The following is a 14,803-nucleotide window of genomic DNA, read 5'->3' as shown; positions in this document are numbered from 1 at the left end:
TTTATAATGTCGTATGTTTTACCCCCAACACCACTTTCCATCAATTTGTATAGCAGACCCTCATGCCAAATTGAGTCGAAGGCTTTTTTGAAGTCAACAAAGCATGAGAAGACTTTGCCTTTGTTTTGGTTTGTTTGGTTGTCAATTAGGGTGTGTAGGGTGAATACATGGTCTGTTGTACGGTAATTTGGTAAAAAGCCAATTTGACATTTGCTCAGTACATTGTTTTCATTGAGGAAATGTACGAGTCTGCTGTTAATGATAATGCAGAGTATTTTCCCAAGGTTACTGTTGACGCATATTCCACGGTAGTTATTGGGGTCAAATTTGTCTCCACTTTTGTGGATTGGGGTGATCAGTCCTTGGTTCCAAATATTGGGGAAGATGCCAGAGCTAAGGACGATGTTAAAGAGTTTTAGTATAGCCAATTGGAATTTGTTGTCTGTATATTTGATCATTTCATTAAGGATACCATCAACACCACAGGCCTTTTTGGGTTGGAGGGTTTTTATTTTGTCCTGTAACTCGTTCAAGGTAATTGGAGAATCCAGTGGGTTCTGGTAGTCTTTAATAGTTGATTCTAGGATTTGTATTTGATCATGTATATGTTTTTGCTCTTTATTCTTTGTTATAGAGCCAAAAAGATTGGAGAAGTGGTTTACCCATACATCTCCATTTTGGATAGATAATTCTTCGTGTTGTTGTTTGTTTAGTGTTTTCCAATTTTCCCAGAAGTGGTTAGAGTCTATGGATTCTTCAATTACATTGAGCTGATTTCTGACGTGCTGTTCCTTCTTTTTCCGTAGTGTATTTCTGTATTGTTTTAGTGATTCACCATAGTGAAGGCGTAGACTCAGGTTTTCCGGGTCTCTATGTTTTTGGTTGGACAGGTTTCTCAATTTATTTCTTAGATTTTTGCATTCTTCATCAAACCATTTGTCATTGTTGTTCATTTTCTTTGGTTTTCTATTTGAGATTTTTAGATTTGACAGGGAAGCTGAGAGGTCAAATATACTGTTAAGATTTTCTACTGCCAAGTTTACACCTTCACTATTGCAGTGGAACGTTTTACCCAGGAAGTTGTCTAAAAGGGATTGAATTTGCTGTTGTCTAATTGTGTTTTGGTAGGTTTCCAAACTGCATTCCTTCCATCTATAGCATTTCTTAATGTTACTCAGTTCCTTTGGCTTTGATGCCTCATGATTGAGTATTGCTCTGTTCAAGTAGACTGTGATTTTGCTGTGGTCTGATAGGGGTGTCAGTGGGCTGACTGTGAACGCTCTGAGAGACTCTGGGTTGAGGTCAGTGATAAAGTAGTCTACAGTGCTACTGCCAAGAGATGAGCTATAGGTGAACCTACCATAGGAGTCCCCTCGAAGCCTACCATTGACTATGTACATACCCAGCGTGCGACAGAGCTGCAGGAGTTGTGACCCGTTTTTGTTGGTTATGTTGTCATAGTTGTGCCTAGGGGGGCATATGGGGGAGGGAATGCTGTCACCTGCAGGCAGGTGTTTGTCCCCCTGTGTGCTGAGGGTGTCAGGTTCTTGTCCAGTTCTGGCATTTAGGTCGCCACAGACTAATACATGTCCCTGGGCCTGGAAATGATTGATTTCCTCCTTCAGGATGGAGAAGCTGTCTTCATTAAAGTATGGGGATTCTAGTGGGGGGATATAGGTAGCACACAGGAGGACATTTTTCTCTGTTAAGATAATTTCCTTTTGAATTTCTAGCCAAATGTAAAATGTTCCTGTTTTGATTAATTTAATGGAGTGAGTTAGGTCTGCTCTATACCAAATTAGCATTCCCCCTGAGTCCCTTCCCTGTTTCACACCTGGTAGTTTGGTGGATGGGACTACCAGCTCTCTGTAACCTAGAGGGCAACCAGTGGGTCCGTCTCCTCTGTACCAGGTTTCTTGCAGGATGACAATGTCTGCATTACCGATTTCTTTGGTGAAGTCCGGGTTCCTGCTCTTTAGGCCAAAGGCAGATGACCTCAGGCCTTGGATATTCCAGGATGATATAGTGAAGGCTTTTTGTTCCATAAAGTGTCCAATGTTGTTGGTCGTGGTTTGGCCTCAGGCCAGTAAGTGTGAGCAGAGCCTGCTGAGCATCTGGTACATGCCGTTGGCTTGGGCGAGTGTAAGAGTGGGGGTTGGGCTTGTTTGCCCGCTCACTACCTGGGCGTATGTGTGACTTCCATGTTGATGCCCTCTCTGCGGGGGTGGGGTGCATGGGGTGGGCAGGAGTGGCATAGGTCTGATCTGAGGGGGCCTAAATTGGGTGTGGGCATGGTTGATGTGGGGGGGTGTTGATTGGTTGGGGTGGGGGTGTGTCTGGGGGTGCTGTGGTCTGGATGTAGGTCCTCTTGGCGTGGGTCCTCTATGTGTAGGTCCAGGGTGGGGTGCTGAAGGTCTTGGAGGGTGTCTCGCTGGTCTGGGTGGGGTGTCTATTGATCTGTTGCTCCTGTGTGAAGTGTTGGGGCTGCGTTTGAGAGCGATTTCCTTTAGAGTCCGGGCAAAGGTGGGCACTGCTGCCTTGTAGAGGTGGACCTGGTCATAGAGGCTGTTCAAGTCCAGGGTGGAGTGGTGGGCCAGGAAAACATTTGGTTTTGAGGCACAGTCACGGGAGATGCTTGCGTTTACCCGCTGTATTGTAGCAGGGTGGAAGTCTTTTCGTGGTAGCAGGGTGGAGATAACCACTTGTGCATTGGGGAAAGTAGAAGAAGCTTTTTCAATCACTCCCTTCAGTGCTGTGGCCACCCTTTCCTGCTGTGCTCTCAGGTCGTTTGTGCCTGTGTGTATTATTATGTGGCTAGGTGAGCCTAGTTTGTCCTCAGACAGAAGGTCTAGGGCGCACTGGGTGTTTGGACACCAGAGTTTAGATACACTGTGTTTGGGAAAAAGTTTTTTTTCTTCTATAAATTTCCCATTTGAGTCCATAAGGAGAAAAATCTGTGTCTTGTGTTTGTCCTCAGTGGGTGTGGGGGGGTTGTCAGGAGGGCTATCAGGGTGGCTGACAGGGGGGGTGCTCAGGGGGGGTGAGAGCTGCTGGGCTTGGGGTTTTTCTTTTGTCTGTTCTGCTGTGATGTTGACTCTATGGTCAGGGTCTGGTGTGGACTGTTCTGCTGTGGTGTCGAGACTTTTGTCGGGTGATGAGGTGGGCTGTTCTGCTGGCTTCTCTGTGGGGATGGCCACCTCCCTAGTGGGTTGTTCTCTGTCACATGCCATCCCCCTCAACCTCTCCTCCAGCAGTCTGATCCTCTCCTCCATCCCCCTCTCCCTCTCCTCCAGCAGTCTGATCCTCTCCTCTAGTGCTCTGTTCTGCTCCTGCTCCTGCTTCTGCTCTTTCTCCAGTTGAAGTTGTCTCTTAACTGTCCAGAGTCCAGATGTGTCTCTCTCCACCTCCAGCTCTCCTGGTCTGGTTAAGGGGGTGTTGTTGTGCTGGACTGTTGTCTGGGTCTGTGCTGACTGGAGTGTAATCACCTGCTGTTCCAGCTCAACCTGCCTTACCTCCAGCTGGGTGAATTTATCCTTCATTTCAATGAGGGAGAAGTGCTCTGTACTGGGAGGTTGACTGTCTGCTGAGGGTTGCTCGTCTGTGGGGTTATATGATGAAGAGTTTTGGTCTGACCCGCTTGGGGTGGGGGTATCTTTATCAAGGGAGAGCTTCTCCTGCTGGGCTAATTCTTTGATTAGGTGAAAGTCCAGCTGAAACTGTTTGGGGTTGCCCTGTACCAATACTGTTCCAGACTTATATAGATTTATGTTAGCTGACTCAGAGTCCTCGTTGTCAAGTATCCTGAGTTTCCACCCCTCGTTAACCCCCCCTCTCTTAACAGAGGGGTAGTGTGCTAATATAGCACTGTGCCATGCCAGGGGATGGTTTGTGTGGAAGATAAGGTTGCTGATGTTCCCATTTTTGTAATAGTCAGCAAAAAGTGTCTCTTGATTTTCCATAAGGAGCTTCATTTTGTGCTCTTTTCTTGCCTTGTCATTCTTTACACTCCCAGGGTACTGTATTTTAATTACCTCTGAACAGCAGGAGGGAGCTTCTAAGGCCTCTCCATTTGGTTGGGGTAGACTATTCGACTCTCCTGCCATTGTTGGGCTAATGGTCTTTGACACCTCTCACTTGACACGTCAGTGCTAGTTGAAGCTGTATCAAGCTTGGCAATTATGTTTCATTCAATGCTTATAAAGTAATGTCATGTATTTTTCTTCTTGGCTTTTGGCAATAGAATATAGTTTCAGACTAAACATTACTCACTCAGTTCCAGGTTGGGTGGTGTTTTCAGGTTACTGTTGTTTTCCAGAGAATTTGCTGTGTAATAATCCTTGGTAGTTGTGAATCTTTCAGGTGATTCCGTAATTCCGTCCAAAATCAGGTTGTAGGTTTTGAGTTTTGATTTGAATTTAGGGTTATGTTGTAGAGGGTAGCATCCTGTATGTGTTCCTGACAAAAAATCCAAGTTTAACTAACTCTAAATCTATATTTTTTAAAGAAAATGCTGAAAAATGCAGGAGCTCATCTGATCATGACCTCTATCTCTCTATCTCTCTATCTCTATCTCTCTATCTACCTCTCTATCTCTCTCTCTCTCTTTCTCTCTCTCTCTTTCTCTCTCTCTCTCTCTCTCTGGGGAACATATGTTAAAAAAAGATATATAATACATGTTCAATAAACATGACATCATAAAGGATTCAGAAGGATAAAGATGATCAATTATCCAACCTTCCGTTCTGATGCACAATTCTTGAGAAGTGTAAACAGCTACATGATTTTTTTTATTGAAAACTGTATTTTTCTTCCAATTCAAATCGTTTTTTTCCTAAAGTGGTAAATGATCTAAGAGTCAACACAGATTTACGTGCTGCATTCGACACTGTTGACGATGATGTCACATGTCGTTCCACAAGGTTACATTTTGGGTCCAGTTTAAGAAGTTAGGAAGTGCAGCTCAGTTTCCACATAGCCTGATTACTGAGTCCGTACGTAGTCAAGGATTTTCTGAATGTTTTGGCCTGTCACAGTGGTCAGGTATTCTACCACCTGTGTACTCTCTGTTTAGGGCCAAATAGTGTTCTAGTTTGTTCTGTTTTGGTTAATTATTTCCAATGTGTCAAGTAATTATCTTTTTTTTTTTTAAGGATTTGGTTGGGTCTATTTGTGTTGCTGTCCTGCCACTCTGTGGTGTCTGTCTGTGAACAGAGCCCCAGAACCAGAACCCCAGAGCCCCAGAACCAGAACCCCAGAGCCCCAGAACCAGAACCCCAGAGCCCCAGAACCAGAACCCTAGAGCCCCAGAACCAGAACCAGAACCCCAGAGCCCCAGAACCAGAACCCCAGAGCCCCAGAACCAGAACCCCAGAGCCCCAGAACCAGAACCCCAGAGCCCCAGAACCAGAACCCCAGAGCCCCAGAACCAGAACCACAGAGCCCCAGAACCAGAACCCCAGAGCCCCAGAACCAGAACCCTAGAGCCCCAGAACCAGAACCCCAGAGCCCCAGAACCAGAACCCCAGAGCCCCAGAACCAGAACCCTAGAGCCCCAGAACCAGAACCCCAGAGCCCCAGAACCAGAACCCTAGAGCCCCAGAACCAGAACCCTAGAGCCCCAGAACCAGAACCCCAGAGCCCCAGAACCAGAACCCCAGAGCCCCAGAACCAGAACCCCAGAGCCCCAGAACCAGAACCCTAGAGCCCCAGAACCAGAACCCCAGAGCCCCAGAACCCTAGAGCCCCAGAACCAGAACCCCAGAGCCCCAGAACCAGAACCAGAACCCCAGAACCAGAACCCCAGAGCCCCAGAACCAGAACCCTAGAGCCCCAGAACCAGAACCCCAGAGCCCCAGAACCAGAACCCCAGAGCCCCAGAACCAGAACCCCAGAGCCCCAGAACCAGAACCCTAGAGCCCCAGAACCAGAACCCCAGAGCCCCAGAACCAGAACCCTAGAGCCCCAGAACCAGAACCCCAGAGCCCCAGAACCAGAACCCTAGAGCCCCAGAACCAGAACCCCAGAGCCCCAGAACCAGAACCAGAACCCCAGAACCAGAACCCCAGAGCCCCAGAACCAGAACCCTAGAGCCCCAGAACCAGAACCCTAGAGCCCCAGAACCAGAACCCCAGAGCCCCAGAACCAGAACCAGAACCCTAGAGCCCCAGAACCAGAACCCCAGAGCCCCAGAACCAGAACCCCAGAGCCCCAGAACCAGAACCCTAGAGCCCCAGAACCAGCTGGATGAAGGGTCTCATCTCTAAGCTAATCTCTCTGTAGGTACGGGTTTTGTGGTGGAATGTGGGGCATCACTTCCTACATTTGCTGTATTTTGATATAATTAGTAAGAATCGTCCTAATTGTGCTCTGCATGTATTGTTTGCGGGTTTTGAGTTATACATGAAGGATCTTTGTTGTTGTTGCAGAGATCTGCATGTATAGTAGAGTCTCAATTGGTTGTTTGTCCCATTTTGTGTGTTATTGGTTGGTGAGTGCAAACCAGACCTCACAAATCATAAAAGGGCAATGGGTTCTTCAACTGATTGAAGTGGTTTTTTGTTGCATGATCCTCATTAGATCGTTCACAGAGCTGTGGAAGTTACCAGTAGTGTTGATGTTTAGGCAGAGGTATGTATAATTGTTTGTGCCATCTAGGGCAATGGTGTCTAGATATCATTTGTATATGTTTTCCAGGCAACTGGTAGGTGTTTGTCACCCTGTGTGCTGAGGGTGTCAGGTTCTTGTCCGGTTCTGGCATTTAGGTCGCCACAGACTAGTACATGTCCCTGGGCCTGGAAATGGTTGATCTACCCTTCTAGGATGGAGAAGCTGTCTTCATTAAAGTATGAGGCTTCTAGTTGCGGGATATAGGTAGCACATTTTTCTATGTTGAGATAATTTCCTTATTAAATTTCTAGCCAGATGTAAAATGTTCCTGTTTTGACTAATTGAATGGAGTGAATTAAGTCTGCTCTATACCAGATTAGCATACCCCCTGAGTCTCTTCCCTGTTTCACACCTGATGGTTTGGTGGATGGGATTTACCTCTCTCACTTCAGTAGATCCACAGTGTCAGTCATCTAATCGCCAACATTATTATTAGTGATGATTTGTGAGAAAAAAAAAGCTAATTAATTGAAGACGATTAACTGGAGAATTGAACATTTAGTTGAATTAAAAAAGAATAGAACGCAATAGGAATCAGACAGACCTTATAATGAGCATAGACATGTAGATCAAATAGCCTCTATTCAAAGAGCCTCAGCTTGGGGACCATCTATTTAAAACTCCCTAAGAGATATAGAATATACGTCAGAAGAGGAGGTAGTGGAGGAGGAGGAGGTTTGGAAGAGGAGGAGGTAGTGGAGGAGGAGGAGGAGGTAGAGGAGGAGGAGGAGGAGGTAGAGGAGGAGGTAGTGGAGGAGGAGGAGGAGGTAGAGGAGGAGGAGGAGGAGGTAGAGGAGGAGGTAGTGGAGGAGGAGGAGGAGGTAGAGGAGGAGGAGGAGGAGGTAGAGGAGGAGGTAGTGGAGGAGGAGGAGGAGGTAGAGGAGGAGGAGGAGGAGGAGGGTATGTGTGGGTGTGGGTATGTGCAGTGCATTCAGAAAGTATTCAGACCCCTTGACTTTTTCCAAATGTTGTTACGTTACAGCCTTATTCTAAATTTGAAAAATAAATGAAAATAATAATCAATCTACACAATACCTCATTATGACGAAGCAAAAACCCCTTTTTAGACATTTTTGGAAAATGTATAAAAAATAAATTAAAACAGAAATATTACATTTACATCAGCATTCACCCTTTACTCAGTAATCTGTTGAAACACCTTTGGCAGTGATTACAGCTTCGATTCTTCTTGGGTATGATGCTTCAAGCTTGGCACACGTGTATTTGGGGAGTTTCTCACATTCTTCTCTGTAGATCCTCTCAAGCTCAGTCAGGTTGGATGGGGAGCGTTGCTGCACAGCACTTTTCAGGTCTCTTCAGAGATGTTTGATCGGGTTCAAGTCCGGGCTCTGACAGGACCACTCAAAGCCTAGTGGTTAGAGCGTTGGACTTGTAACCGAAAGGTCTTGGCTGTGTGCTTAGGTTCGTTGGCCAAGTCTCTGTACTTTGCTCCATTCACCTTTCTCTCGATCCTGACTAGTCTCCCAGTCCCTGCCGCTGAAAAACATCTCCACAGAATGATGTTGCCACCACCATGCTTCACCGTAGGGATGGTGCCAGGTTTCCTAGAAACGTCAAGCTTGGCATTCAGGCCAAAGAGGTCAATCTTGTTTTCGTCAGACCAGAGAATCTTCAAGCGGGCTGTCGTGCCTTTTACTGAAGACTGGCTTCCGTCTGGCCACTCAGTAGCTCTTTCAGAGTGACCGTCAGGTTCTTGATCACCTCCCTGACCAAGGCCCTTCTCCGCCGATTGCTCAGTTTGGTCGGGAGGGCAGCTCTAGGAAGAGTCTTGGTGGTTGCAAATTCTTCCATTTAAGAATGATGGAGGCCACTGTGTTCTTGGGGACCTATGATGATGCAGACATTTTTTGGTACCCTTCCCCAGACCTGTGTCTCGACACAATCTTGTCTCGGAGCTCTACGGACAATTCCTTCGACCTCATGTCTTGGTTCGCTCTGACGTGCACTGTCAACTGTGGGACCTTATATAGACAGGTGTGTGCCTTTCCAAGTCATGTCCAATCAATTGAATTTACCACAGGTGGACTCCAATCAAGTTGTAGAAACATCTCAAGGATTATCAATGGAAACAGGAAGCACCTGGGCTCGAGTCTCATAGCAAAGGGTCTGAATACTTATGTAAATAAGGTATTTCTGTTTTTCTTTTTAATACATTTGCAAAAACATTCTACAAACCTGTTTTCGCTATGTCATTATGGGGTATTGTGTGTAGATTGATGAGAAAAAAAACGATTTCATTAATTTTAGAATAAGGCTGTACTGTAACAAAATGTGCGGAAAAGTCAAGGGGTCTGAATACTTTCCAAAGCCACTATAGGTGCACTTGTAACAGTATAGCTGTATAGTATCGTATCTCTCTCTCTCTCTCTCTCTCTCTCTCTCTCTCTCTCTCTCTCTCTCTCTCTCTCTCTCTCTCTCTCTCTCTCTCTCTCTCTCTCTCTCTCTCTCTCTCTCTCTCTCTCTCTCTCTCTCTCTCTCTACCTCTCTCTCTCTCTCTCTCTCTCTCACTATCTATCTATCAATTCATCTCAATCAAATGTTTGCCTTACATATCAGTTCAATGGGCTGCTCATAAAATATTGACCCAATGTTAAAGTTTCCTGTTTGATCTTGATCCAAGAAAGGAAAATGGTTACCAAGGTATTACATATAGGTATTTCTATTTTGCTACGCCAACCAACCTTCAACAGAGGAGCCTCAGGTTAGATCACCAGGGAGCCATTTTAATGAATTAATTTACACTGGTCCAATTAACCTATCTTTGTATGGCTGATGTGCCTACGTGAAAGTGTGTGCTTGTTTGTGAGTGCTTGTCCGTGTGTGTGTGTGTGTGAGTGCTTGTCCGTGTGTGTGTGTGTGTGTGTGTGTGTGTGTGTGTGTGTGTGTGTGTGTGTGTGTGTGTGTGTGTGTGTGTGTGTGTGTGTGTGTGTGTGTGTGTGTGTGTGTGTGTGTGTGTGTGTGTGTGTGTGTGTGTGTGTGTGTGTGTGTGTGTGTGTGTGTGCGTGCATGTGTGTGCGTGTCTTTACAGTCATTATCAAGGCCCAGAGGATTGGAAAGGGGAGGAGGATTTGGTGAGGGCATGTGAGAGCGAGGCAGGATGAGGGGGGTTGGATGAGGTTGTGGGGGAGCAAGGGAGATGAGGGGTTTGGGTGAAGCTGGCAAGGGGAGGAAAGAACTGAGAAAGAACTGCAGAAGGAAGAGGATAGAGAGGAAACGTCTAAATGAGAGAGAGAGAGAGAGAGAGAGAGAGCCCTGCAGATGCAAGTGGATTTAAGGTTAGTGTCTCTATGAAGTGAATGGACGGATAATGTCCCTAGGAGTCAAAGGAAAAATGACACGATAGAGACGAAGCTATTGACAGACACGCTGGTTAGTTGGCCTATGGCATCTGTTGGATTTTCTGGTCTCTCTCACTGTCCTGATCTGCTCAGTTTTCCAACTGTACTAAATGTACCTAGCATATACAAGAACTCCCCTCCTAACCTCATTATTGTATTTGTCTGTATTTTGTTGTTCACCACTCATTATGTACCTGTTTGTTGTGGTACATATTATAAATGAATATTAAATATTATAAATGATCTTAGGTTTAGGCGTTCCGTCAACGGGACGGTTGTAAATCACGTTGTGCCGTGTGTCATGATCGCACATTTTAGAGAGACAACAAATGTCGGTACAAATAAGTGTCTTATATCGGCTGGAAGCTTAAATTCTTGTTAATTTAACGGCACTGTCCGATTTACAGTAGCTGTTTCTGCGGAAAAAATGCCATGCTATTGTTTGAGGAGAGCTCCCCACAACAAAACCATTTTTTTCACCGCGATAGGTTTGATAAATTCACCTCTGAAGGTGAAATGTGTACTTACATTCTGAAATCTTGCTCTGATTTATCATCCAAAGGGTCCCAGAGATAACATGAAGTGTCGTTTTGGTAGATAAAATCATTTTTTATATCCTAAAAAGGTCCATATAGCATGTACGATCGATATTGTATTTCCAATCGTTCAATTTTCAAAGAAAGGAATCTGTGAAAATCTAACCCTAAACGTTGTTTCAACGAGTCACGTCACGTTCGTAAATCATGTTTGTATTTATTCCTCAGAGATCCTAGAACGTAACCAGACTTCACTATACCATTAGGGGTGTTAGTATATCCTATAGGACTCCATATTTGGTCAGAGAGCGACGCCTTCCTGTCACGCCGATGACACGGTGGTCTTCACTTGATAAGCACCAATTGGGTTCAAACAAAGCTAGCTAGATAGCCAATGAGCTGGGCTTTACGGGAGTATGTGGAAACCCTGTATCTGTCGCACAATTTTGCTGCTAACCTTTTCCTTTTGGACAAAAATTGCAAGAATATGGAAAGTTATGAAGTTATGAAAACTGGGTGTTTTTCCAATTTTGAACTTACAATATGGCTACTTATACTGGAAAAGCTAAATCAAAGTCCAAGTATACAGATTTGATGATATTCTTGCGGAAAAATTTAAATGTGTCCTTCACGATTTGCCCAAATGTACCTGGGTGAATACAAAAAAACAGTTGTTTTTTCTCTTTGTATTTTCTTCTACCAGATCTACTGTGTTATAATCTCCTACATTCAATTCATATTTCCATAAACTTCAAAGTGTTTCCTTTCAAATGGTACCAATAATATGCATATCCTTGCTTCAGGTCCTGAGTTACAGGCAGTTAGATTTGGGTATGTCATTTTAGGCAAACATTTTAAAACATGGGGCTATCGCTAAGAAGTTTGAAGCAAGGGAGAAAAAAGCTCATGCTTATCCACTGAACAACAATATAAACACAACATGTAAAGTTTTGGTCCCATGTTTCATGAGCTGAAATAAATGATCCCAGAAATGTTGCAAAAATCATATTTATTTTTATATCCTTGTTAGTGAGCATTTCTCCTTTTTTGTCAAGATAATCCATCCACCTGACAGGTGTGGCATATCAAGAAGCTGATTAAACAGCATGATCGTTACACAGGTGCACCTTGTGCTGGGGACAATAAAAGGCCACTCTAAAACGTGCTGTTTTTTTTTGTCACGCACCACAATGCCACAGATGTCTCAAGGAGCGTGCAATTGGCAAGGTGACTGCAGGAATGTCCACCAGAGCTGTTGCCAGATCATTTAATGTACATTTTTCTACCATAAGCTGCCTCCAATGTCGTTTTAGAGAAATTGGCAGTACCTTCAACTGGCCTCACAACCGCAGACCCACGTGTAACCACGCCAGCCCAGGATCTCCACATCCGGCTTCTTCACCTGCGGGATCGTCTGAGACCAGCCACCCGGACAGCTGATGAAACTGTAGGTTTGCACAAACAAAGAATTTCTGTACAGAAACTGTCAGAAACCATTTCAGGGAAGCCCATCTGTCGTCGTTCTCTAGCACGTTGAAGATGTGTGTTCTTCACAGATGAATCCCGGTTTCAACTGTACCTTTGCAGATGGTAGACAACGTGTATGGCGTCGTGTGGGCGAGCGGTTTGCTGATTTCAACGTTGGAAACAGAGTGCCCCGTAGTGGTGGTGGGGTTATAGTGTGGGTAGGCATCAGTAAAAATGTTGAAATAGTTGTGTTTATGTTTTTGTTCAGTGTAGCTAGCATACTTTATTTAAAAATGATTTGAGAAAGAGAAAGAGAGACTGAAAGAGTGTGGAGGAGTTACCATGGAAACTACATTTGGATAGATTAAGGGTTAAGTGTGTGTGTGTGTGTGTGTGTGTGTGTGTGTGTGTGTGTGTGTGTGTGTGTGTGTGTGTGTGTGTGTGTGTGTGTGTGTGTGTGTGTGTGTGTGTGTGTGTGTGTGTGCGTGTGCGCGCGTGCGCGCGTGCGTGCGTGTGCGTGTGCGTGTGCGTGTGTGTGTGTGTGTGTGTGTGTTGGGGCGGTATTGTGGGTGTGTTTTTGTGTGCGTTGATCCATCCGTGCGTGCGTACACACACACACACACACACACACACACACACACACACACACACACACACACACACACACATGATAGCTATTGTTGTAAAACAGAGACCGACATAGCCCAGCTGAGACCAGCTGTGTCCAGCGAAGACCAGCAGGACCTCATTAAACTAAAAGCAATCAAGCACGCTAGACTGTGAAGTGTTGAAGTGCTCTGGGATAAGGGTTGAAGTGTCCTGGGATAAGGGTTGAAGTGTCCTGGGATAAGGGTTGAAGTGTCCTGGGATAAGGGTTGAAGTGTCCTGGGATAAGGGTTGAAGTGTCCTGGGATAAAGGTTGAAGTGTCCTGGGATAAAGGTTTGAAGTGTCCTGGGCTAAGGGTTGAAGTACCCTGGGATAAGAGTTGAAGTGTTCTTGGATAAGGGTTGAAGTGTCCTGGGATAAGGGTTGAAGTGTTCTGGGATAAAGGTTGAAGTGTTCTGGGATAAGGGTTGAAGTGTCCTGGGATAAGGGTTGAAGTGTCCTGGGATAAGGAAAACTTTTTGGTATTATCGAGTCCTTTAGTAGAGCACCTGATTTTCGTCTTTGTTCAAGACAGGTTGAAGCGATTTGTATATGTTTTCAGGCTGTGATAGCTATTCTAAATATCACAGTTTAAGGGCCCTCAAGTACCTAATGACTTTATTTTGCATTTTCAAAATGATTTATGACTGTCTGTAAGGTGCTATGAATACGTTTTAAAAATACAATATTTTGATGCGGCTTTTGTGCTTCTTCGAACTGCGTACGTTTTCCGATTCACATATAGACAGGAAGTGGCTTCTGTGCTTCTTCAAACTGCGTATGTTTTCCGATTCACATATAGACAGGAAGTGGCTTCTGTGCTTCTTCAGACTGCGTATGTTTTCCGATTCACATATAGACAGGAAGTGGCTTTGAGATGAGATGATTGAGAACATCTACTTGTTGGTTCAATCTCTCTGCTTTCAAGGACCTTATTTGATTTTAATCTTTTGATCTGACAAAAGATCTCTTGAACCCTGAATGGAAATAATTTTCTGTCTGTTGTGGATATGTTGTGAAATTTGGCAGGAGAGAAGGCATGGACCATGTTGTCTTAGTTACATCTACATCATAAACCATGTTGTCTTAGTTACATCTACATCATAAACCATGTTGTCTTAGTTACATCTACATCATAAACCATGTTGTCTTAGTTACATCTACATCATAAACCATGTTGTCTTAGTTACATCTTCATCATAAACCATGTTGTCTTAGTTACATCTACATCATAAACCATGTTGTCTTAGTTACATCTACATCATAAACCATGTTGTCTTAGTTACATCTACATCATAAACCATGTTGTCTTAGTTACATCTACATCATAAACCATGTTGTCTTAGTTACATCTTCATCATAAACCATGTTGTCTTAGTTACATCTACATCATAAACCATGTTGTCTTAGTTACATCTACATCATAAACCATGTTGTCTTAGTTACATCTACATCATAAACCATGTTGTGTTAGTTACATCTACATCATAAACCATGTTGTCTTAGTTACATCTACATCATAAACCATGTTGTCTTAGTTACATCTACATCATAAACCATGTTGTCTTAGTTACATCTACATCATAAACCATGTTGTCTTAGTTACATCTAGATCATAAACCATGTTGTCTTAGTTACATCTACATCATAAACCATGTTGTCTTAGTTACATCTACATCATAAACCATGTTGTCGTAGTTACATCTACATCATAAACCATGTTGTCTTAGTTACATCTACATCATAAACCATGTTGTCTTAGTTACATCTACATCATAAACCATGTTGTCTTAGTTACATCTACATCATAAACCATGTTGTCTTAGTTACATCTACATCATAAACCATGTTGTCGTAGTTACATCTACATCATAAACCATGTTGTCGTAGTTACATCTACATCATAAACCATGTTGTCTTAGTTACATCTACATCATAAACCATGTTGTCTTAGTTACATCTACATCATAAACCATGTTGTCTTAGTTACATCTACATCATAAACCATGTTGTCTTAGTTACATCTTCATCATAAACCATGTTGTCTTAGTTACATCTACATCATAAACCATGTTGTCTTAGTTACATCTACATCATAAACCATGTTGTCTTAGTTACATCTACATCAT

At 43.9% G+C, this 14,803-nt stretch overlaps 1 protein-coding gene across 1 annotated transcript in view; it reads left to right on the top strand.

Moving 5' to 3' along the window:
* The window catches only part of LOC129814522 (piezo-type mechanosensitive ion channel component 2-like), a 160,752-nt gene extending 157,379 nt beyond the window's left edge, over positions 1-3,373 (top strand). Inside the window, exon 28 of the mRNA XM_055867708.1 lies at positions 3,357-3,373. Within this exon, the coding sequence (XP_055723683.1) occupies positions 3,357-3,373 (17 nt within the window). The remainder of the gene's footprint in view (positions 1-3,356) is intronic.
* Positions 3,374-14,803: the final 11,430 nt, after the last annotated feature.

The sequence above is a fragment of the Salvelinus fontinalis genome, chromosome 17 (assembly GCF_029448725.1).
Source record: "Salvelinus fontinalis isolate EN_2023a chromosome 17, ASM2944872v1, whole genome shotgun sequence".
NCBI lineage: Eukaryota > Metazoa > Chordata > Actinopteri > Salmoniformes > Salmonidae > Salvelinus > Salvelinus fontinalis.
This window is presented reverse-complemented; position numbering and strand designations above follow the sequence as displayed.